The sequence below is a fragment of the Spermophilus citellus genome (assembly GCF_964194105.1).
Source record: "Spermophilus citellus genome assembly, chromosome: 3".
NCBI lineage: Eukaryota > Metazoa > Chordata > Mammalia > Rodentia > Sciuridae > Spermophilus > Spermophilus citellus.
Window position 1 is genome coordinate 31,072,261 of NC_138184.1, and position 25,228 is coordinate 31,097,488.

The following is a 25,228-nucleotide window of genomic DNA, read 5'->3' on the forward strand; positions in this document are numbered from 1 at the left end:
ACACGCTCCTTGGTTTTTCTGGTTATTTGCTCTTTCTCTGTTTGCTCTATTTTTTTTTTTCATTTTTAATTTCTTTTCCACCACCCAGAGCCTTTCTTTGCTTTTTAGGTCTCCTCTTGTCACTATTTTTTTTTTGGGATGGGGGTACTGGCGATTAATCTTGGGGTCACTGAGCCACATCCCCAGCCCTATTTTGTATTTTATTTAGAGACAGGGTCTCACTGAGTTGCTCAGCACCTCGCTTTTGCTGAGGCTGGCTTTGAACTTTCGATTCTCCTGCATCGGCCTCCTGAGCTGCTGGGATTACAGGTGTACCCCACTGCGCCCAGCCCCTCTGACCACTTCTTTTCACGATACCTTTAACTGGTTGTGAAAATTGATAACTCTGAGCAGTCTACCTTTCTTTATGATTATAAGCCAAGAGAAAAACGTGATAATTCCTGCAGTAAACAAGACAATGGGAGAAGAGGAAAAACTAGTGTTGCAGAATATCTCAGATGAGTGGATTTAAAACAAAACAAAACAAAACACTCTTCAAAGTTTTTGAGTATCAACTTCTTCGTAAAAAAAGCAATTGGGTACTAATGCCCTGGTTTTCCATTACAACTATGCCTTGTGGTTTCACACTTACAGATGTCAGTTTCTCTCTATTTTAGAAATTCCTTTTGTGTTTACTGAACCTGGGGAGGCCAGCAGTCCCTGTGCTGCAGGAAGAGGGAGGGCCTTCCAGGAGACAGCACCTGTCACAGGCTTCTGGGTGAAGGCTCTGTAGCTCTAAAGAATTCTGCAGTCAAACTTTTGCCCTTAATGACTGGTTGGTGTTTTTCCTTTGCTTTTTTTTTTTTTTATCTTCTTTCCCCTTATTTTTCTATATGGCTTGTATTTCTTTTACTTTAGCATTTTGGGGAAAATGTTATAGCTGTCATGTACACACACACACACACACACACACACACACACACACACGTAGTAGTTGCATTAAGATTCACAAGCCTTTACCTGATATTTTTATAGTCATTAAAGTCAAGGATGACATGCTACATTTGACTCCTTCATGATGGAGACGGGGGTATACTTTAACTTCCTCTACTTTCCCAATCCACTTCCTAAATCTTGGGTGCTATAATATGTAGGCTATTGTTGTTACTATTTTTTGTTTTGGCAGTGCTAAGGATTGAACCCAGGGCCTCATGCTTGCCAGGCAACTGCTTTACTGTGAATATTTTAATATTAGTATGCTGTTTACATAGTGTGTGATGACTAATTCTTTTAAAATAATTTTGACTGTGATACTGAGTTATATAGCCTTGGTCAGAAAATTATTCACAGGTCCAAGGCTGGGACATGGATGAGCAAGATGTTCTCCTTGAGGGCAGAATTAAAGGGGTTCCAAAAATCTCCATAAGTAATTAATGCTTTCGTGCAAGACATTTTAAATCTAAAATTAATGCTAAAACAACCCAAGATGAACAGAATATTAAAATCTTACAATGAAGACTGTGTCCTGAGCAGTTTGGACCATTATAACAAAAATGATAGCCTGGGAGGCTTGAACAACAGAAATTCACCTCACAGTTCTGGATACAAGGGATCCAAGTTGCAGCCAGTTTGGTTTCTGATAGAGGCTCTCTTCCTGGTTTGCTACCTTCACACGGCCTTTCTGGGTCTGTGTGGGTGGAGAGCGAGCTCGGTTTTCTTCATCTAAGGATATGAATCTTAATGGATTGGGTCCTTCCCTCACAACCTCCCATAAAACCTTGATTGCTTCTGTAAAGGCCCATCTCCAATCCAGTCATGCTGGAATTTAGGACTCCAGCTTATGAATTTAGGGGGACATAAAATTCAGTTCATAGCAGACAGAATCCCCCAACAGAGTGGGGGTTAGGGATAGGCAAGTGAGGCCGTATCTGACTGATGACGCCTCCCATTATTTTTCCATTTAAAAAAATGTGTTAAAAATTACCATTTGCTTTCATTACTGCATTACTTGGTGCTCTTTATACTTTGATGCTGGGCGTCTCTTATTTGCCTGACTCTAGTCCTGGCCCGTCCCATGCTGTGCCCTTACTGGGTTCCTTGCTGACCACTGGTACTTTTGTGTATCTCTCTGTTGAGCCACATTTTGCTTTTCTTTGTCTGTTGGTAAGTGTCTTCAGTAGTTCTTCCTCCAAGAAGGCAGAATCTCTTGTGGGTCTTCACAGTGACACAGAGAAGCATAAGGAGTGCAGGAGGATGGGGCCAGATTACCTGTGTGGAATTCTGACTCCAACACCTTCCAGCTCTTACACCTGTTTCTTCATCTGCCAAGTGGGCGTAGTAGTACTTACCTCATGGGGTCGCCATTAGCAGTAGCTGATTTTGTACACATTGAGTACAGTCATCCTCAGTGGTTAGCAAGAGCTCATTTTTACCACGGTAATGATAACTGGGCAGGAAATGACCACAAACCCCCAACTTCTACCCCATTACAAATCTGTTTATTTTTATTTGTATTGTCCTATTTATCTCCTGGCATTTAGCATTTTAGTGGAATTCAAGACTCGCCTAATGTTTTTCACTTTAAGGCAGCTCTCATTTTTCTGCCTGTATGATTGAAATTTTCTCTTGATTTAAAAAAAAAAATGTAGTTGTAAATGGACAGAATGCCTTTATCGGTTAATTTTTAAGTGGTGCTGAGGATTGAATCCAGTGCCTCATACATGCTGGGCAAGTGCTTTGCCACTGAGCTACAGCTATCTCTCTCTTTTTTTTTTTTTTTTTTTTTGTAGTGCAAAAATGTTGCCAAACTTCCCAAGCTGGGGATTCATTATACCATCCTGTCCACTTTTGTGTTTCAAGTTTCAGTAATGAAAAGCTTACAAAACATGACCAAACTATATCTAGGTATGAATTTCTTCCCATTGATGTTGCCAGAATGTGGTAGATCCTTTCCACAGCCCTACAGTGCTCTGTGTACCTCAGGATGCATTTCTTTGCTTGTTTCATTTTTTCCCCCCCGTTTCATTGGTCTGGTCTCTTTGTTCTTTATCTTCTCTATTGTTTTCTGTGCATGACTGTTGTCTGTGTCCTTTGGACTTGTGCCTGAGTAGACTTTCCTTATCTAAATGCCCTGCTTATTTGACATTCTATTACAGGTTTTGATTCTAATTTTTCCTGATTCTAGTGTTAATCTTCACTGTGAATGCTGATTTCATCTCCTTTTCCTAACTCCTTGATGCATCCATCCTTTTACCTCAGTCTGTTTTCTTCTGACTCCCTCTGTTCTTGTTTCACAGAGGCTGCTTTATTCTGTATTGTGCTGAGGATACACCTTTCCTGATGTTTTCTGACAGTTTACATTATTAGAAATTTCAGAAGTAGTCTTTCTCTAAGGCTTTTGGAGGATATTTCTTTTCCTTAGCTCTGTACAGTCCTTTTCATTCACTTCATTTTGTAACTTTTCTACTTCATTCCCCAAACAAGTCAGGTCTATCTGGACGTCTATCTGGACTTCTAAACCCATGATCTTTTTTTTTTTTTTAAGAGCAGTTAGACTGGTTTGAGATGGGCTTTTTTCCTGTTCTCATTTACTTGTTCTTAAGCCTTTAGAATCCATAGAGTAACATAGAAAATATGTTCCCAGCATGCACTGCTGCTTTTACCCATGATGCCCTGGTGTCGTCTATCCCAGGCTGCAGTGCACTACCACCCCTTTGTGTCCTGATTGCCATTTCTGGATGATGGTTATGAAGGAGACGGAAGGACAGAATTGGGGAATCAGAGTAATGAAGAACAGTTTCCTGAGTACTTAAGCAGATCTAATCCCCACCCCTCGTGCTGCTTAAGATTTCCTAACTTGTTCAAAAGGTTGTTTTCTACTTGTGTGACAAAATAAATTCTAAAATAGTACTCCTATATTTGTGGAATAGCTGTTCAATATTTAAGGTCTGAATCCAATTCTGGGTCTCTGAGACTGGAGTCAGCCAGCAGGACAGGTAAGAAGTGTCCCTCCTTCTATGGTAAGTTCTGGTGGTTCAAATCCTGGCTTGTTTTTCTTAGTCTGACTCCATTATTTCTGAAGAGCCCTCTTATGTTCTGATGTTATACCTGTAGCCTTGGGGTTTAGTATTTGGAGTTTTTACCTGTTTTTAAATGACTTCATAGGCTGCTATATGGATTACGCTTCCCCCACCCCACTTTTTTTGGTCCTTTAAAAAATAGCAGTTGGGCTGAGGATATAGCTCAGTTGGTAGAGTGCTTGCCTTACATATGCAAGGCCCTGAGTTTGATCCCCAGTGTCATAGGGGAAAAAAAAAGTTAGTAAAATGTGCCATCTTACCATTTTTGTGTGAGCATATTGGTAGTGTTAATAGATTCACACTGTTACGCAACTGATCTCCAGTGCTGTTTCGTTTTGCAAAACAGAAGCTCTGTATCCATCAAACAATGACTCCCTCCTCTTCCCACCCACTCTCCAGCCCCAGAACCAGAATTCTACTTTCTGCTGTTTAAAATTTTTCTATTTTTAGGTGGTTATGGAATTCACTCTTGGTAAAATTTGCTTTCTGAATGTCTGAACAGTCACTCAGTCATTCATCAAATATGTAGAAGGCACATACTCTGCCAGATCATGTTTAGGTACTGGAATCCCAGCCATGAACCCAGGGCACTGTTGTCTCTGCCCTCAAGGAGCTGGCATTCCAGAAAAGAGAGAGAAATAACAGAAGTAGATGAGTGAGTCCTGTGAAGAGAGTCAGCAGCCATAGGACAGCTCTCCTATGGCTGGAAGGGTCCCAGCAGGCCTCTCTGAGCAAGCGATACTGAGTTGACCGTCAGCTTACCCACAAGACCACTTCCCTCTCCAGCAGGGCTGGATGAAGGAACAGCATGTATGATGGCTTTAAGATTGTAATGAATTTGGTTAATTGGAAGAATGAAAAAGTACCAGTGTGGCTGGAGCTTAGTGGCACAGGGAGAGGGAATAAAGTGAGGCTGGTAGGCTCTCTGGCTGGAGAGGAAAGCCAGGCAGTTTGGATTTTATTTCAGTTGTAGTGGGAAACCACTTGAGTCTTAAGCAGCAGAGTTATGTGATCCAATACTTGATATTAAAAAGACCTTTTTTGGGGGGGGGCATAAAAATGTACTTGGGATGGATAGTGCTGTACAAGTCAACACACATGTGTACTCACACTGCAGCCCTTCACCTATCCCATTATTTTGCTTCTGCCAACCAGATTCCCTGGGGGTGTTAAAAGTTTGGGATACTTGTAAATTTTTCTATGAGTAACTCCAGCCCAAGGGCTTTACAGAATGATTGCTTTAGGAATGGAACACCTGAGACCCTAAAAGGTTGAGGGTTTTTTTTTTTTTGGTAATAGTATATATTTAATTTACCAGAAGAAATTACAGGAGGAGGCAGTGATAACATACACGTGAATGAATAACACCAGTCATCATTTTCCCCATAGCAAAATCTTTGCTGTCACCTTTGTTATATTTAAGGGCTTTTCCCCCTTCAAAACAGTATCTAAATTATCCTATTAAAATAGAAGTTAGATCATATCATTCCTCTGCCTAAAAATTTCCCAGGGTCCTGGAAGGTTAAGGTCTAACTCAACATGGGTGAGTCTCTATTTCAGCCTCTCTTCTCATTTACCCATGATCCTCCACAGAGGACAACCTCCAGAGTGCAAACCAGCTGAGAGGGAGGCCTCTTCATTCTCATGGTGGAGTTGCTTAGGGGTAAAGAAGCCTGTCTCTGGCTACTCCTGTCCCCTTAATGAGCATAGAAAAATAGTCTGTACTAACACATGACCCTTAAAAAATACTATTAAAGAAAGTCTTTCCTTGTTCCTCTAAGAGGTTGAAGGAGGTTGTAAAAATGCTCTTGGTTTACCAGAAAGGTGTTTGTAGAAATTCTTGATAGAATGAATGTTGATCCCGAGTGACGGGGCTTTCTGCCACGTGCGGTACATGGGCCATGTCTGATGACTGGGACAGTGTTTTGAAACCACCACAGGCATGTTTTCTAAGCCACGATGATTATGGCCAATGGCATTTAAACCACATTCAGAGTGGCCTCTCTTTGATGAAATCTGACCTCTGGCTTTTATCATAAATACTTAAAAATATAGGGACTGGGGATATAGCTCAGTAGGTAGGGTGCTTTCCTTAAATGCACAAGGCCCTGGGTTCAATCTCTAGCCCACACACAATGTGTGTGTGTGTGTGTGTGTGTGTGTGTGCGTTTATGTGTATATATGTATATTTGGAAAAATGCATAAGAAAAACGTCTTTATCTGGTGTTGGTAAAACAAATGTTTCTGCCCAGAGTTTGGAAGAAAAACAAATTGATGATTCTGATCCTGGTATTAAACAGAAATGAGCTGGTAATTACATGATCACAATCTCTCCGTCGTGGTGCCTCATTCCAAACAAACCCCACCCTGTGCTACCCTGGGCCCATTTTAAGCAGGTGAGGTAGCGCTATTTCACAAGCTATAAGTTTCATTTGGATACTTTCAATACTTGGCATCATTCTAGGTCTTTGTTTCAGAGAACGTCCTGGGATGGCACGGGCCCAAGTCACATTCCACAGAGCAGCTGAAAAATGGGACACTTGGCTCTTTGCCATCAGCCAGTGCCAACATAACCTGGGCCGTTTTACCAAACTCCACTGAAGATGAACAAACTTTCCCGCCAGAGCCAGAGGTAAGCGAGCCTTCCTCTTAGTGCATTCATGGCTTGTGGTATCTATCGCTTGTTCAGAAATCTAGTGATTATATTTGTAACTTGCTCATCTTTGTTAAGAGGAGACAAATTACCAAACGGAAGAATTGCCCAGAGACAAAATCAGCTCTGTGCAGAGCCTGGCACTCTCCTGTGGTGTCTGGCAGCTGCCGTGGGTGAATTGTGATCCTATCCATGAGGAATCTCCTATTTTCATTGAAATGGGAGTCCTTCTAACCTCGAGTGGGAGAAATCCTAACAGACCCATGAAAACGATGCCCTATTGACTTGATGGGAGCAGTTACAATATATTATGTCGCTCCCCCAAATGATGGCTTCTTTGTGTGGTTCGTGCTGATCCAAGCTCCTGCCTCACATGCTCGACTCCTGCATGCTACTGAACCAGGCCTGGGTCATGGGTGGTGGTGGAAGCTCGGGGGAGGTGTTGAGCCATGGCCTCGGTGCAGACTGCAGAGGATGAGTGCCTGCCTGGTCATAGAGGAGCAGCCCCTGCAGATCCTGACCACCAGCGAGGCTCCCCCAGGCTCCACACCGCCACCATCTGTCATCACGGCTTGGCTCTCCTAACTCTTGACTCTCGGGGCAGGTGGAAGGGAGCCAAATGCAGTGATTCCTTTTGCCAGTTTCACTCTGTGTCCTGAGTGGATTTGGGTTTCGTTTTTCCTGCGATGCACATTTGATTTTGAGATGGTCTCTAAAACCTGGCTGAGACCCACTTTAAACCATTTGTTAGAGGTGGGTTACTTAAATCGAAATCATTTTTAAGCCTGGAAATGATGAGACACTTCACAATATCTGTTGTAAGGTGGAAAGCCCTGCTGGAGTTTCTTCCATCAAATAGTCTTGGTTATCCATTAAACTCTCCCCCCCCCCCCCGAGGCTTCATGTGATTATATTCTCTGGCTGTGACTCAGTAGCATGGCTCTCACAAAGGCAGTATCAGTCTGTCTACAAATGTTTCATTAGCTTCTTCAAGGGACCTTAGCCAGGGAGCAAGTAGCGGGTGTGGATTTTGAAAGGCATTTGGCTTGTAACTGGGCAAGGAGTTTCAGGCTGAAAAACAAACCCATATAGCTGATGTTTAAGTGAATTGCAAGGTAGGTTGGTGACTGTGAATGGCAGGAGGCTTGCTGTCTCATTTTGGAGACTGTGTGGGTTGGCATTTGAAGATGGGGTGACTGAATGTTAAAGCATTTGGAAAAAAAAATACAATATCTTTCATTCTCCTCCCCCAAAAAAGAACTTGGGTGGGGGGTGTTTCATACCATAATGAACATATTTAAAGCCTCATTCTAGTGAGAAATTGGAGGAGTAGAGGAGGGAGATATTAGATCTTTAGCGATCGATCATCTTTGAGTTCCTTATGCCCAGCACCATCCTTGGGCGAAACCTAATGGGCTATTACCTGATAAACATACTTGTTGGGGCTGGTGATATTCCCTGCTCTGCATTTCCTCAGTGTTTCTCCTGCTTTCTTCTGATGCTTCTTCGACCCTTGGGTGTTGAGAGGCCAGGTCTGTTGTTTTTACCTAAAATTATTGCATATTTTGCTGTGCCAGTCAGTAACATTGGCAGAGGATAGCATGTAATTATTCATCAGAAATAACTAGCTCCCAAGTTCAACTTTTAATAAATACCCTAAAGGAGAAAAGCGTTTTCCATTAAGTTAGGAATAGTAATTAATTTGTGGTGGTTGTTGTTGCTGCCCTTTATTCCTTTGTCAGAGCGATGTAAGATAGCATTCAATGATTCCTTCTAGCAGTGAGAGACTCACGGGTGTGATGGTGTTTTGATGGTTTCCTGAGAAGGGATAATTAGAGTTCTTTTGCAAAGAGTTCCCTCATTTTTGCTAATGACAATTCTGATAGTCAGATCTCTAAACCCAAACGGCTACTGTTGTTGTTTGGATGCTATTTTTCTTTTTAGGTGCTTGGTCTTGCCTCCCCCCCCCACCACCTTTTTTTTGGGGGGGGGTCTTAATATTTGAAGAAGCTTAGCAAAATTTATCCAGTAGTTTTCCTGTCAGAAAAAAGGAAAATGTGCTAGGCACAGTGGTACATGCCTGTAATCCCAGCAACTCGAGGGACTGAGGCAGGAGGATTGCAAGTTCAAAGCCAACCTCAGTAACTTAGCATAGGCCCTAAGCACCTTAGCGAGACCCTGTCTCAAAAATGGGCTGGGGATGTGGCTGAGTGAGCACCTTAGCGAGACCCTGTCTCAAAAATGGGCTGGGGATGTGACTGAATGGTAATAGCCCTCTGGGTTCAATCCCCAGTACGCTTCCCCTCGCACACACAAAAAAGGACTGTCTCCACAGTTTCCCTTCTGTACACTCTGCAGAAACAAGGGGTGAAGTGAAATTCCTGAAGGCTGAAAATTCCTTAGATTACTGAACCCTTTTTGTACAGAGAATATTGTTACTTATGTGAGCCATCCATAGGGAACTAATTTTAAGAATAGAATTGTAGTTATTATATTTTAGCTAAATTATTTCTTCTGGTTCATCATTTTGGTCCATGTTTTAGTTCTTTGGAGGGGTAACAGTTAAGATGCAAAAGATACCTCCCCTCTGCTGGTTCTGGCTCACCACTAAATAACCTACATTGGGAAAACGGTGTTTTTAAACTTGGTTTGCTTGATTCTCAACAAAACAAAAGCTTGATGAACAGTGTGTGATATGTAAATTAGAAAGGAGCTGTGGTCAACTCTGTTATTGAATGCAGTAATCTTAACGTTTTATTCTGGGGCTAGAACTAAATATGAACGTGAAATATGCTTCCATAATGGAATGACAGAGGACTTTGGTATCTTCCATTAGTAGAACAGTTGTCCAACTCTGTACACCATTGGAAAAGTTTTTTAGGTACTGGGGATTGAACTCGAGGGCACTTGACCACTGAGCCACATCTCCAGCCCTATTTTGAATTTTATTTAGAGACGGGGCCTCACTGAGTTGCTTAGCACCTTGCTTTTGCTGTCGCTGGCTTTGAACTCGTGATCCTCCTATTTGGGCCTCCCAAATTGTTGGAATTATAGGCATGCACCACCACCCTGGGCTTCATCCTCTTATTAAAAATTTTTTTTTTAGTTATACATGACAGTATGCATTTTGACATCATGTATACATGGAGTATAACTTCCCATTTTTGTGGTTAGACATGATACACTGGTCATGTATCCATATATGAACATAGGAAAGTTATGTTCCATTCATTATACTGTCATTCCTATCCCCCCACCCTTTTTTCCTCTTTGTCTAATCCAGTGAACTTCTATACTTCCCTCCCCCTCTATTGTGTTAGCATCTGCTTATCAGAAGTTCAACCTTTGGTTTTTTGGGATTGGTTTATTTCACTTAGCATGATATTCTCCAGTTCCATTCATTTACTGGCAAATGCCATAATTTCTTTATGGCTGAGTAATATTTCATTGTGCGTATGCACTACATTTTTTTTTATCCATTCATCTGTTGAAGGGCACCTAGGTTGACTCCATAGCTTAACTATTATGAATCGAGTGGCTATAAACACTGATATGGCTGCATCACTATAGTATGCCGATCTTTCCACCCTCTTGATTGGAGGGATTGGAAACCTAACAACCCCACGTCCCTGACTTTCTTACAGTGAGTGGGTTTCTAACTGTAAGACCAAGTTCCTTCTGCTGGTGCTGCTGGCAGACAAGGTCCTGGAGGCCTGAGTATTCAGAGATGATGTGGTGGCCAGACACATTGCTCTGGGGGCGGAGTCTCACCTGCCTGGGTGTGAGAAGCTGCTATGTTGGCTGTTGTTGGAGCTTCCTAATAGCTGTCCACAATGATGTGTCCTTGAATTTAAAACTCTAGGGGACCCCTGGCTTCTCCATCCCTTTCAGTGATTATGTAAGCACCGTATCATGTTCCTTTCTGTTAGAATCCCTAAGTGGGTTCTATTTCTAGCACCCCATCAGAGCTGGTTGGGCTCTTGGTGAAAGCGCAGGGCCACCCAGAGCCCCATCCTGAGTTGGCACCTCACATGTGACATTCGTATTCACCTTCCTGGAGGACGTATCTGAGGGACAGATCTTTACTTTTAAAAAAATTATATTTATTGAGATAATTCATAATAATGTAACTCACTGTTAAAAATGCAGTTTATCAGTTTTAACAAACTATGGAGTAGTTCTTTTACTTCAGAATTCCCTCATATCCCTTGTCAGTCATTTCTTTTCCTTTAGCCCTTGGAAACCACTGATCTTTTTCTGTCCCTATAGTTTTGTATTTCCTGGAAGTCATGGGAATGGAATCCCGTGGCTTGCAGCTCTTGGAGTGGGCCTCCTTGATTAGCATCGTGCATCTGCAGTTCACCCATTGTATTAGTCGGGGCTCTCTACAGGAACAGAATCAACAGGAAGTATAATATTTTTTTTACATATTTAATTTTTTTTGGTTGTTGGTAGACCATTATTTTTATTTATATGGTGCTGAGAATCAAACCCAGTGCCTCTGACACACCAGGCAAGTGCACTACCACTCAGCCCCAGCCCCAGGAAGTATAATTATTAAAAGGGGGGCTTATTAGGTTGGCTAACACGACCAGAAGCTGGATAGTCCACAGTGGTCACCTGCAGGTTGGAGGAAGAGTATCTGTGCAGTCCAAAAGGCTGAAGCCCCAGAACAAGGGGGATCAACTTGGGATGGAACCCAGGGTCTCATGCATGCTAGGCAAGTCCTCTACCACTGAGCTCCATCACCAGCCCACATCTGAATAACTTAAAAAAAAAAAATCCTTCGTGGAGACGGTAGTAAAAGGACAGTGATGAAAAGGTGTCAATTATTTGAAACAAATATTTGGTGTCCAGACATCCTCCCTGGCCTTAGGAGAACCAGTACTCTTAAGATCCACTGCAGCCTGTGCTCTGGATCAGTGTCCACTCTGACCAACCCCTGCATTGATTGTTCCAGGGAGGAACTTTGCCTAGTTGAGCATTTGGATCACAGTGCCAGCAACACTATCAAGAGACCACAGCCCCATGCCTGCAGGTTTAGAGGGACCTCTCATAATGTCCATCTGTACAGAGCACTAGATCAGCATGTACACTAGCCAGTTAGACTTTGGTTGGAAAATTGCATAATTGAGTTTTCAAATGAGGTAGAATCTCCTCTTCTACAAGGGAGGAAAATTGTTTTAAGAATAAAGGAAGGGGAATTGATATAAAATATTTAGCTGAATGCTACCCCAAAAAGGATTTTCCTTTTGGTTGATGTCATTTTAGTACTGGACTTTTGAATTCACATAAAACTGTCAATTTGAGCCAGCTACGGTGGCGCATGCCTGTAATCCCAGAGGCTTGGGAGCCTGAGGCAGGATTGAGAGTTCAAAGCTAGCTTCAGCAATGGTGAGGCACTAAGCAATGCAGACTCTGTCTCTAAATAAAATACAAAATAGGGCTGGGGATGTGGCTCAGTGGTCATGTGACCTTAAGTTCAATCCCTGGTCCCACCCCAAAAAAAACCCCAAAACAAACGTACCCCAAACCCTCAACTTGAAGTCCTGTAGCTTCAAGTTCAAGCTGGCTAGTACGATCCTCTCAAACCTATTATCACCTCTTTATTCTTCACTTCCATGACACATGATTGTATAATTAAGTATCAAGGATGTATGAGGCTTGGGATGTTAATATATTTTTTTAAAAATGAGATATATATATATATATTTTAATCCCTTTGAAAATGTGTTAAAAAATTCTCTATAGGTTTGTTCAAAATACTTAACACACTTATTGGTTGTCAACAGTTTGACCAAGGAGTGAGGGAACTGTCACTATCTTAAAATGATTGAAAATCCTTTTGTTGATTTTCCTCATAGAATTTAACAATATTAGGAAACACTTGCATTATACTTAAAATTTGTTATAAGTAGGTTAGCCTTCCCCTACTACCCCTCATCCATCAACAGTTTAGTGACATCTTTCCCTGGGTTCTCTAAGTCATGGTCTTTGAATCACTAAATCTTATAACGGTATTTAGGGGTCAAGTGGCTAACTTGCCACGCGTCACAAGTCGGTGATAGAGATGAAATTGATAATGGGATTTCTTCCAAGTTGGTGCCCTTTATACCAAACCACCTCCTGTATTGGACAGGATTGTTTTAGCTACCAAAAAAAAAAAAAAAAAAAAAGTAAAACCCAGCAATTAGTAGCTCAAGCAGTGATGAATTTAACTTTCTCAAGAATTGTGGCAACAGGTGGTTCTGGGTTTGGTGCCACCCATTGTGATAGCTTTGAAGACAGTTTTTTTCCATCATCCCTGCTCTTGGCTTTTATCCTTATGCTGGTCGCTTCATGGTTGCATACTCGTGAATATAATTCCAAGTGTTGCATTTCCATGTTGATGTACCCTTTGGAAGAGGAAGAGATGGGGGCTCCTTTCAAGACACTTTACTGGGGGAGGGAAGCTCCCAATACTCTGCCCCTGTTATTTCACAGTCCAAACTGGCTCACATGCTACCTAGAACTTGTGGCTGCTAGTGAGTGGCAGGATTCCCATGAGTCCCCCTCCCTTGTCGTGGAGGAGTACCCTTTTCCTGGGATCAAAATCAACATGGATCCCAAAGATCTCGGGATTGAGTTTGTGTTAGCAAGGCAGAAGCAGTGATGGCTTTGGGGTGGTGACAGTGTTCACTGTACCCCCAAATCTACCCTCACTGCCCCCAAGATTTTTCTAACATGGTCATTTCATCTCATACATCATTCTTTGAGGACAGATCACGTGTCTCGTTCCTTTTTGGAGATTGAAATATTTAAGTATTTGAATGTGAATGATATCTAGTGGTAGCGTCCATGACTAAGCGCGTGATTGGGTGTCATTCTCATCTTTATTCTGTGCTCATTGGGGTTCCATTAGCCCTGACAGAAGTTAACATGTTGGGTGGAATACAGCTGACATGCTGTTGTGATGAGAGTCACTAATGGCCAGTGGTCTGGAGCTCTCCAGGGAAAGGATGCTCTTCTCAGTTGGTCCATTTGTAGCCATTGGCCTTGAGCTCTAACAGATACTAGATGGTGGTGGTTCTTAATGGAACTCATCATAACCTTTTAGAAGATCCACTAGGGCATTCCACTTAAATGCTCTTACTAGTGCTCTAGAAGAGGACCTCCCAAGGAAGTGTCAGATCTAGGCTCTTGATGACCCAAAGAAAAATGACACATGAGAAGTTGCAGGCAAGGCACAAGTTCGTTGAAACTGAAAGCTCGCTTTGGAGGAAAGCAAAGGAAACTGAGCTGCCAACTAGCTAGAGGCCTGTCTATACAGTAGAGATTGTTTTTATTGAGCTATGCTAGTTCTCATCTTTTTCCCTTAGGTGGATCTGGGGTTGATTGGCACCTTGATTGACAACTGAATTTGACATTTCTTTATTACCCAGCATAAGCACCCTACCCCATGCACAGAGGGCAACAAACCACAATGCTAATGATATATTAACTAGCAAGTTTACTGTCATTCAGTCCCTTGAGATATTGTGTATGCCCAAGATATGGAGACTTTCCCTCTACGGGCTTTACAATGAAATAGCCCAGTTTCCCCTCACAATAAGGGCCATCAGGTGGAGTGTGGGGTGAGGGCCGAGGGCCTTAGCTGGAGTTACAAGCCCTTAAAGGGTGGCCTTCCCTATTCCCTATCTCCCGCCTAACACTGGTGCTACAGGAATGAGGGGATGATTTGATCATTTGGATTTCTTCCAGCTGTTGGTCTTCAGGGAAAGTGGTCCATCCTTCTGGTAAATGCGGAGGATACATCTAGGTGGACTTAAAGTCACAAGGACCCAGTTTGTGATGTATGCTCAAATACAGGACTCGCTCTTTGCTCTGTGACCAGTATGCACATCAGTCATCTATTTGCTTTTTCGCTTGTTCATTCAGTGGATGCAGTTGAGCTCCTGTATGGGGCATTGAATGGAGCCCTGCTTAGTTTAGTAGATTTCATAATCCAGTTTTGAGATTTCACAATAATCATGTTTGTTTGTATCATGAAAATTAGAAACTAGAGAAATGGCTCTTAGCCAAGGAACATTCCTGAGGTTCAAGACTCTGTAGGCTCTGGTAGTATGTGGCTGTTGGTCTACTTGTGGCTTCATAAGTAGAAGTAACCATCTGTGAGATGACCTGGAATTCAAATATGTTTTTTCTGGTACTCAGATAGGCTGTAATTGCGCTTCCCATGGTTAAGAGCTCCTTGCAATCTTTTGAGAGAGCATTTTTCTGTCCTCTATTTTTTGGTTCTAGGGATGGAGCCAGGGCCTGATGCACACCAGGCAAATGCTTTCCCACCAAGCTGTACACCAGCCCCTTCCTTTTCTAACAGCTCAACAACATAACCTCACACAACTAAGCCCAGTGAGCATTTTTTTCAAAAACTCCTTGGACTTGTCTTTTGACAGCTTTCTTGAACTCCTTGACTACAAGGCATGACAGGATATTTTCCTGTGCTGCTGTGGCGGGGACATTCATTTCAGTGTACGCTACTTTTTCATGGTTTTCCTTCCTCTTCCATCCTTTTTGAGAGAGGTGATGAGGTTTTGTCTCCTTGACCAAGTGTTGGCCTTTATAAGAGGAGTGGCATTTAATGGAGGGTCCCAAATCATGCCCTTTCCAGTGTGCGCTTAAGGCTCTTAATGGGTTTTGACACTGGGCTTAAGCGAGAGAGTGGGGGTGGTCTCAGGACTGTTCACCTCTCCTTCTCTTCTTTTCTCCCCTCCCCCAGGGCCAGTGTGGCTTTGTGACATAAACACCTGCTAGAGTGTTGGGAAGGCAGCCACCTTGGATTTGCCAATTGTGAGCTGGATCCCTATGAAAAAAATCAGCACCGAAGGGTCTGATCTCTCCCATCCTGCAGCAGTACCCAAAGGACTAAGCACTTTGAAACTGGTGAATGCAAAGGGCTTAAAGCACTGCTGCGTTTGGTGTGGGTTTCCCTCCTCTCTTCCCCTTTCTGTCTCTCCCCATCATTCCTGTTGCCACGAAGGGAGAAAGTCAGATCTGAACCAGAGGCGAAGCATTGAAGAGATTGTAGCGATGTGGTATGAACATTTTTAGTATTCTGTGGTTTTGGGTACTTTGCCCCTGTAATTGTGGCCCCAAATTTCACAACTCTCTTCTTCCACCTTGCTTGCCTAGACCCGGGAAATCAGACCTCAAATATCAGTGAGTTTTGCACCATCTGCCTGGCTTACATTTTTATTTGCTCATGATGAATAACTATTCTCGGGGTGATTTATATGCTGCCTCTGAAGATGGAAAGTTGATGCTCAGCGATTTATGATCTTGGGGACCAGAATGTTAGGAAGGAAAGAGTAAAATATTTCTCATATACTTTGGGCTTTGCCTGGTTAGTTGATGAGCTCTTGTGTCCCTTTTGCAATCGGAGCTGGCTTTTATAGCATTGCAGGGGCTTGCTGTTTGCTAATTCATAAACTTTTAATGTAAACTTTTAATTTTTCTAATAATGATACATGTGAGCAACGAGGTAGGCCGTGAGGGACATGTACCTGAGAGAGGGAGTGATCTGTGGGACCTGAACAGCCACTTCTGAAACACTTGGCCCTGTAGTGCAATGGCTACTTAGCTGTCCATCTTGTCCTCGCCCTTCCCACGTCCAAAGCCCTCCTTGTCCTTGCAGATATGAGCAGAGCCAGGGCCAATGGACAGACTCTGTGCAGGGAGAGCAGCCACATGTCATATGATGCTCGGTCACCACAGTCTTTTCCCTCCCTCTGGTGACAGTGCTCTGCTCCTTTCCCAGGGCTCCAGTCCCTTTTCTCCGTCATTCACTGTACCAGCCAGCTAAGCATGCTGTCCTGTGACCCAGGCCATCCTCTTGGGCTACAAAAGTCCCAATCAATCACCTCATGACTAATATGCATAAGAAGAGTGGCAGAATCCAGCCACGTGAAAGGAAAAGAGGCCATAAACTCGAGGGAAAATGAAATTAGTCATAATTGAGAACAACCATGAAGTGCTCTTCAGATGGACCCAAATCTGCATGTTTCCCGCCTTTATCTCATTAGAATTGGTTCCCTTTAAAAAGAATAAGAAACTTATACAGCTTCATTTTTTAGTTATTTAATATAAAAGTATCAAATCTCAACCTGTTATAGCAAATATGTAGTGTTTGTTAAACAAACACTACATACTTGCTGTGAATGAATTTGGAAAAGTTTCAGAGTCCAGATAAATTCCTTTCAATTGCCTATGTACCAAAGGCCAGAGCCAGCTCATAGTTTTGGCTTAAAAGAAATACACTATGTGACTCGAGGTGAAAACGACTGCATTAGGATGTGGACTTTTCTCTTGGTAGATTGATTCCAGTTTCACATACAGCATTGAGAGAAGAAATGGGAGGAAGGGAAGGGACTTGTTTTTATGTTTCCCTGCCTTTTAAAAAAAATTCCAGTGCAATGAATTTTAGAGCTTCAAACTTTGTTTAGAATGGAATCCTATATAGAAATCTCCTACCAGGGAGTTACTTGCTGATTTTAGATATTGCTCTTCAGGTCAGTGATTCTTACCCAGGTGAGTGGGGATGCCTTGTGTCCTGTAAAAAGTGAAGGACAGGTGCTCATGGTGGCTACTGAGCAGGTCTTAGTGGAATTCTTTATAAATCTGAGTCCTCACTTCACAGAAGCTCTTATTTGTGTACTTGGAGAACATGTATTTCTTGAAGAAGCTATCAATTCATAGGTAAGATCCAAAACAACAGTAGGGGGGAGAGGGATGATTTGGATATTGAGTTTAAAAAGTTCTTCAAAGTCTTAGAGGTTGTTCAGGGAGGTCCACTGACTGGATTGCCTTTCTGGAGTTGAAATCTAAAATCACCTGGACTGAAAAGCTACTCTTCAACATTTTGGCCTTTCATCACTTTGGGCTGTTGGAGGAGGGCCAGGTTGGGTATGATGTCTCTCTGGAGTCACAACTGTGGGGTCTGGCAGACCACTTTGAACCCAAGCTCTTCCCATTCCTGCCTATAGGAGGGTGAGCATGCACATCACCAGTGGTTACAATAGTGATTTCCTGATGGAAATTGGTGATGGGTATATGGGATCATGTACTTCCAGGGTTCAGCTCAGTGTGTGGCATGGGGCAGTAAGTCAGACCTTATTAAAATTGTTCTTTGGCTTGTCCTCATTCAAAAGTGGGAAGTCTGGAGGCTGAGGTTGTGGCTCAGTGGAAGTCTGTTGGGGGAACTCTTAACAGCATTTGTTGTGATGCTGTTCTGGGTTCTTAAGTGCGGCCCAGTTTGTCTTTGGAGGAGTATCCTGGGTGTAAACAACGGCATCTGACATTTATATGGTGGGGTATAACTTATAAAGGGTTTCCAGGCTGGAGATGGGGCTCAGTGGCAGAGAGCTTACCATGTATGTGTGGGGCTCTGGGTTTGAACCCTAGGATCTCACACACACACACACACACACAAAACAAAGCAAAAACAAAAAACAAAACCAAAGTCAAAGGGCTTTCATTAGTAATCTATTTAAATGTCTTTTCCAGATAAAGCTAATTTAATAATCATTTTAGAATCTTGTGGCTGATGTCTTGCCTGCATTTTCTCTCTGAAATCTAAAATCACCTGGCTAGTTGGCAGTGCTTGCTCATATCAGTGAGCATCCACAGGTGGAAATCCCAGGCTAATTTCTCACAATACACCACAGATTTGTCCAGCTAAGGAAGTCTGGAGTGTAGCCAAAGAAATATAAGTAGGCTGTACTAGTTTCCTGTTGCTGCTGCAACAACTTCCCACAAACCTGTCATTTTAAAGTTCCATAGGTTAGAAGTCAACAGATCTTAGTGGGTTAACGTTAAAGGTATGGGGAGGGCTGCTCTTTTCTGAGGAGAATCTGTTTTCTTGGCTTTTCTAGCTTCTAAAGGCTCCTATATTCCTTGGCTTGTGGTCCCTTCCTCCACCTTGAGAAATGGAAACCTTGCATCTCTTTGACTTTCCATAGTCCTGTTTCTGACTTACCTCTCTGTCGCCCTCTTTCCCATTAAGGACCCTTGTGGTTGCATCAAGCCCACCTAGGTAATATAGATCAATTTTCCAGTTTTAAGATCGACTATTAGCAGCCTTAATTGCATCTGCAGCATTAATTCTCCCCTGCCATGTAACTTGACATCTGCAGTCCAGGGGATTAGGAGTAGGGCATCTTTGGGCCATTATTCCATCTCCTACAGCAGGGGACTTGGCTAGCATTTCCGAATATATTGGGTGTTCTGTGGAGATAAGATTGGGCTTGACCTTTGGCTTGAAATTGGGCAAGTTGTTAAATTGCTCCTGTTGAGGAAGGCATGGCTCAACCAGATTCCATGTTGGAAGAAAAGTATCTGGCTCTGCTTTTTGTGTTTAGGACACCTCTTCAAACTTGCTTTTCCAGTCTGCCAGTGCTCATCACCCCCGCCTTCTCCCACTGCCTCTCAAGAGCCTCAGAATTAAATCAGAAATGAAACCATTTGTGTCATACAGTTCATAACTTGGCAATAGGAGGAAGATTTTTTTAAAAAAATTTTTTGGTTGTAGATGGATACAATACCTTTATTTTATTATGTGGTGCTGAGGATCGAACCCAGTGCTTCACATGTGCTAAGCAAGTGCTCTACCACTGAACTACAGCCCCAGCCCAGGAGGAGGATTTTTAAGTTACCATAAAACAAAATTATCATGTTTTAAAAATACACTATAGAATATGTAGAGGAAGTAATAAGTTTGAAAAAAATCTGTTTTGACCCTGTGTTTTATTTCTGCCTGAAAAGGAGGGGCTGCTGTATCTCTTTGGGAAATTTGCACAGCAACATATACATATTCTTTCTGAAACCTTTTCATACCGATGGAATCACACTATAGGTAATGTTCTATGGCTTTTAATTTTTGTCTTGGGTATCTTTCCATGTTATGTACAGATTGTGTGCATTCTTGGGAACATCTGCAAAGCCATTACATCTGATGAATGCCCTGGTTAGTAGAGTTATTTATCATATTTTATTTAACCCATAATTAACCAAATCCTAGGAGAAGCATTTAGGTTGTCCAATTTTCTACTGCAAATCATGCTCCACCATATTTTATATACTTATGCCAATATCTTTTATAGGGAGACTTTCTAGCAGTGAAATTCAGGCAAGTGTGAGAATTTAAAATTTTGATAATTATTCCTAAATTGCCCTCTAAGATTAAGCCAAATTTATGCTCCTTCAATGTCTGAGAGCTGCTATGATCCTGTATTTTTGCCATTAGAGTATCAAGCACTTATTCATTTTTCTTTGTTGTTGTTGTCAATACCAAGGATTGAACTCGGGGCCACTCAACCACTGAGCCACATCCCCAGCCCTATTTTGTATTTTATTTAGAGACAGGGTCTCACTGAGTTGCTTAGTGCCTTGGAGTTGCTTGAGGCTGGCTTTGAACTCGCCATCCTCCTGTCTCAGCCTCCCAAGCTGCTGGGATTATAGGTGTGCATCACCACACCCAGCACTTATTCATTTTTTTGGAGAAATGATATCTTGTTTTTAATTTCTCTTTTTAAACTTGTGAATAAAATTAAGCACATTCTCATGTTAGGGATTTGAATTTTTGTCTTTAAAGCCTTATTGGCAGCCTTTTCCCATTTTCCAACCTTGTGGTTGAGCTTGAATATTTTCTAAGAATTCTTATCAGGCCACTATATCATGTTCTTCATAATGGGAAGCAACATTTTCCCACACTTGGGGTGCATCTGTAGCGGTCAAAAACAGCGACAATAAGCATGATGGTAGTGGCCACTGTAAAATGCTTCCACACAAAGATCCTTTGGCTTGAGTCGCTTTGAGGGTCAGATTCCTTTACATCCTTTCATAACTTTATATTCATTTAAAATGAAGCCCTAGAATTTTATGTTGTAGACTAGGATCATGAACTTTCATGAGCTACTGAGGTAAGTTCACGTGCCGGCTGTTCTGTGGAGAGGTGCAGGAACTATGGAATATAAACCAGTGGATCCAAATCTGTCTTTCCTGGAATGTCATCTAGTCAGACCTGCGCAGTCCCCTCACTGAGAACATGGAGACATCTTTGCCCACTGCTCACCTTCTTGCTGGCTCTACTTCTTGGAAAGAAATTTCAAAATGCAGAGAGGCATTCTATAGAGATTCTGGTTAGGGACCATCTGTCCTCATCCAGAGTCTGAAGTTTAATGCAGTTTCATGCAGCGTATTAAGTCATAGGGGGAATAAAAACTAATAGATTTGTTTCTTAAAAATAAACTCTTAATGACAGAAGTTAAACTTTTGTTCTAGTTCAAGGACATAGGATGACATGATAAAGTACTAGTTCAATAACCTCAAAGAATCGCATACTGTGGGTCTTTTTGAAACTCAAGTGTGTGTTTCACAATCATATTTGTGGAATAGAATGATGATGTATTATTCAGGAAGGGGGCATTCTGACAAAACATCTATCCAAGTGACCAAAAGCCTAGCTTGGATAGTCGTCATTGGGCTATTTTATGCTGGCAGAGATAGAATTTCTATGCGTCATAGTGATTCACACGAAAGCTAGAATCTAGTATTAAAAGGAGTATTGATAGGTCCTACCTGATTGCATTGAGGCCTTAAAATTTATGTTCTTCTTGAGCTAACTATAATCGCACAGTCCTGATCATTAATAGTGCTGCCACATACTGTTCCCATTACCCTAGGCTGATTATAGCCAGCTCACAAATTTCCCCTTGAAAGTTTTCATTGAATGAAGCATTTATGAGTGGGGCAAAGTAAAGCATGCTAATGTGACCATTTTTAAAATGAAGGATGTAGTGAGCCTCATTTGGATTTTATGGCAATGGCATAACATGAAGAAAAAATTATGAATTGCTGTGATTACTCTTAGATCCTTTATTCAACTCACATGTGAATAAAAGTACAGGGAGACCTTCTTTTAATATCCTCCGTCACGGGGGCTAGAAAAATGGATACATAATGCAAATTAAAAAGAGAGAAATGCCCTGTATTTGAGCCAAAGAGTATCCAGTGGGATTTAGGGTCTGTAGCCTTCACAGAGCATTGTCGGTGCTTCCTCACTGGGGAACTAGGAGCTGTGTTGGTTTTGCCTTTGGGCTCTTTATTTCTATAAAAACATGGGAGCCTGTTTTCTCACAGGTACTTTTTCCTGAGCTTGTTAATATTTACAGCAATCTGGACATTGTACCAGGCATGTACCAGGGCTATCCTTAAGAAAAGTGCAAAGTCTAAAATCGCCTAAACTTTGGATGGTTTCTGAAACCCCTAGCTCTTGGTCTGCTTGTGGTACTGCGTCCTTGGTTATTTGGGAGCCAGTGGATATAATGATCCAGAAACTCCACCTTGTGAAACAATATGGGGCAAATGCGCTGGATTTGGTTCTCAAAGGCTGACCTGCTGCTGTGTACTGTTACGTGCCTGGCACATTGGAAGTGCTCAGGGAACAGGCCTTCTGTGTGGCCTGGGGAGAACATTATCTGCACAAGAGTTCTTAACGCATGATGCCTTTTCTATTATTCATGATGCAATCCCTTTTGGCCTGCAAAGAACAGTAAATGCCTCTCGCTTTTAATGACCTGTAAATCAAAACTGTTCTGTGGTTTGCGATGCCACTGGTTATTTCATTTGTGTTATCGTACCCTTCTGAAATTTCCACCAGAGAGAATCGGTTGGGAATTTCCAGGTGAGAGATGTAAATGATTAAAATGGGCACATAAAATTCAAAGAATTGAATGACCAGCTGGCATGGTATGGATGAGAACACTGTCCCGCTGGTCCAATCAAGGTTGATAGCTTTCTGAATCTCCTCTGGAGTCGAGTGAAATGGCTAGAACCTAGTTAAATGTTGAGAAAACAATTTCCTTCTTCAACTTGCACCTATTCAAATTGATGGGGAAAGTTTTCTATTTGTTCATGTCTGGATTCCCGCTAGCAGCCGGCCCAGAGCCCTCTCCACACTGGGTGCTCAGGGCTGAGTTTTGACAGCCACCTCCTGTCCTGCTTGGCTGTTCCCTGGAGCTAGCCTCTAGCATGTCTGTTGCTTTGCTGCTCCTCTAGCCCCTGTGCCTGGGGTCCTTAGTGCAGTGCTCAGATAACCAGGTACATCCAAGTCCCCTGGAGGAAGGACTGGCTCAGTCTGTTCTTCAGGGACTGAGGGCAGAGGGGGAAAGGGGGTTGCTTGGCTGATAGTTTGTTTTGCAACTTGGAAAAAGTTCTAGAGAGCTATTTCACCATAGCATCAACATGGTTAATACCACTGAACTGTACACTTAAAAAATGGTTTAAAAATGGTTTAGGAGAGCTTTACACATAAAGAGACACGTTTGTCAGAATATATGGAACAGTGCACTAAGATCTATATATTGTTTGAGGTATAAATTACAGTTCTTCAGGACTGAATAAAAGGCAAAAAACCAAATGCAGGTCTGTGCCCCTGCTCCCAAGGTTTCTGTCATCTGGCGCAGGTCCTGGACTTTGCTTTTCTGTGCCATGATGCTGATGCTGCAGTCTGGGGACCACACACTGAGTTGGCCTGATTTAGAGCTTTTCTGTGCTGCCACTGGGCATACCCTCAGTGTTTTGCTTCCCCCCACCCTCCATCCCCACCAGGCCCATAACTGCATAATTTGTGGGGAAAGCAAGGCAGTTTAGCAATTAGTGGCATTGAGTGTGGAGTCTGAAAGAATCAGTTATGTGGTACCATCAGCTCTAGTGTCCTTGTGCTCACTTTCTGAGTAAAGGCATTTACCATGCGTGGAATGAGAAGAAATCCATCCCGCAGCACAAAGCACAAGTCAATAGTAAGTTAAGCTGTGGATACAGAAAGGCAGAATTCTATTCCTGGAGTGCAACGTCAGTTATGATAGAAGCAAATCACAGGCAGTAGAATTCCTCTAAGTTTTAAGGCATGAGATTATTTGATGTATTACTGGTTACAATAACCACCTTATTCTGTTTTATTTTGGAGCTGGAAGTGTTTGTAAAATTGTTTGGTTTTCATTAGGATATTAGACTTAAAAAATCCCCCATCTCCCCTAACTTTGTATCACCAAGAGGTTAAGCATAGTTAGATATGGCAGCAACCTTTTGGCCCCAGGGTAAGCTCGCTTGTGGGGTTTTAGGGGAGATGGAGTGCTCCTGCCTGGGGTGTTAGAGCCAACATCACGGTACGGGAACTGGTTATTCAGAGAAATGGCAAGTGGTGGAATGAAGAGAAATTGAGAGAACATTAAACCTTAGGGCAACATTCTCTAAAGCACTTGCTGGCACAGTGGAAATGTTACTTTCTGTGGTGTCTAATATGGTAGCCAATAGCCACCTGTGACTGCCAATGCTTAAAATGTGGCTAGTGCCATTAAGGAACTGCTGATGGCCCCTTTCTCCACAAGTGCAGTAATTAGGATTTTATTTAATTTTACAAGCGACTGTTGCGTGTGACTGTTTACCACTATTGGACGGTGAAAAGCATAGCATGAGAAATACCTATAGTCCTTTCTCGGTATTGGTGTGTGGGTGTGTGTGTTAGGGGGTTGGTCCAGGACTCCATCCATGAATGCTTAAGTCCCTTTTGTATAAAATGGTACAGTATTTTGCACATAACCTTTGCAAATCCTCCTGTGTACCTTAAATCATTTCTAGGTTACTTATACAGTGCAATGCTATGTAAATCGTGCTTATTGTTTGGGAATAAAGACAAAAGTCTGACATATTTAGTCTAGGTATGTTCTCCCCACACTGAATTTCCATCCCAGTTGGTTGAACCCTTGTATATGGATCCAAGAATAGAAGGCCCATTGCATCCTGTTGTCAGTCTAGGCAAGAGGAAATTTAGGTGAGGAGCTGGGGATGTGGGGGGTTTGTGACCCAGGTCAGATTGAGAATCTTTCAATGTTGGGCTGAGTGGACTTCTCTTTTTGGGGGGTGGATATGGTGCTGGGGATGGAACCTAGGGTCTTGGTCATGCTAAGCATGTGCTTTACCACTGAGCTACATCTCCAGCCCCCACTAAAGACTTTTGATCAGAGATGAGGACATTTGGGGAAGAATGTTCTGGTGGTACAGACCACATGAAGTCTAAGGAGGAGGGGTCTGGGATGAACCATGACCTGGGAAGACTTGAGGTCGTATACTGTGTGCCTGAGGCCTTAGGGGTGATAGCAGAAGAGACCAGGATGTGGGTGGGCCTATGCAAGTCCACTTGTGAGGCAACATGAGTAGAGATTTAAGGGAGCAGATCATGCACAGACCCAGAGGAGGAAGAACAATTATGGGCAGATGCAAAGACCCTGAGGAGAGCATATCATCTATGTACCCAGGAATAGAAGGTGACTGGCAGGGTGAGGAGGATAAACCAGGAGAGAAGCTAGAAGTCCATAGGGAAGCATCCCATCCCATAGGGCCCATAGGCCACAGTCAGGACATTGAAGTTTCTTCTGAACAAAGGAGGGTTTTCTTAAAAATACTTATTTTTTTAGTTGTAGTT

At 42.5% G+C, this 25,228-nt stretch overlaps 1 protein-coding gene across 2 annotated transcripts in view; it reads left to right on the forward strand.

Annotated features, from left to right (window-relative positions):
• The window catches only part of OSBPL10 (oxysterol binding protein like 10), a 283,487-nt gene that overhangs the window by 213,006 nt on the left and 45,253 nt on the right, over positions 1-25,228 (forward strand). For both annotated transcript variants that reach the window (XM_081283103.1, XM_081283102.1), the window contains one exon: positions 6,536-6,690. In XM_081283103.1, coding sequence (XP_081139229.1) covers positions 6,536-6,690 — 155 coding nt within the window. The remainder of the gene's footprint in view (positions 1-6,535; positions 6,691-25,228) is intronic.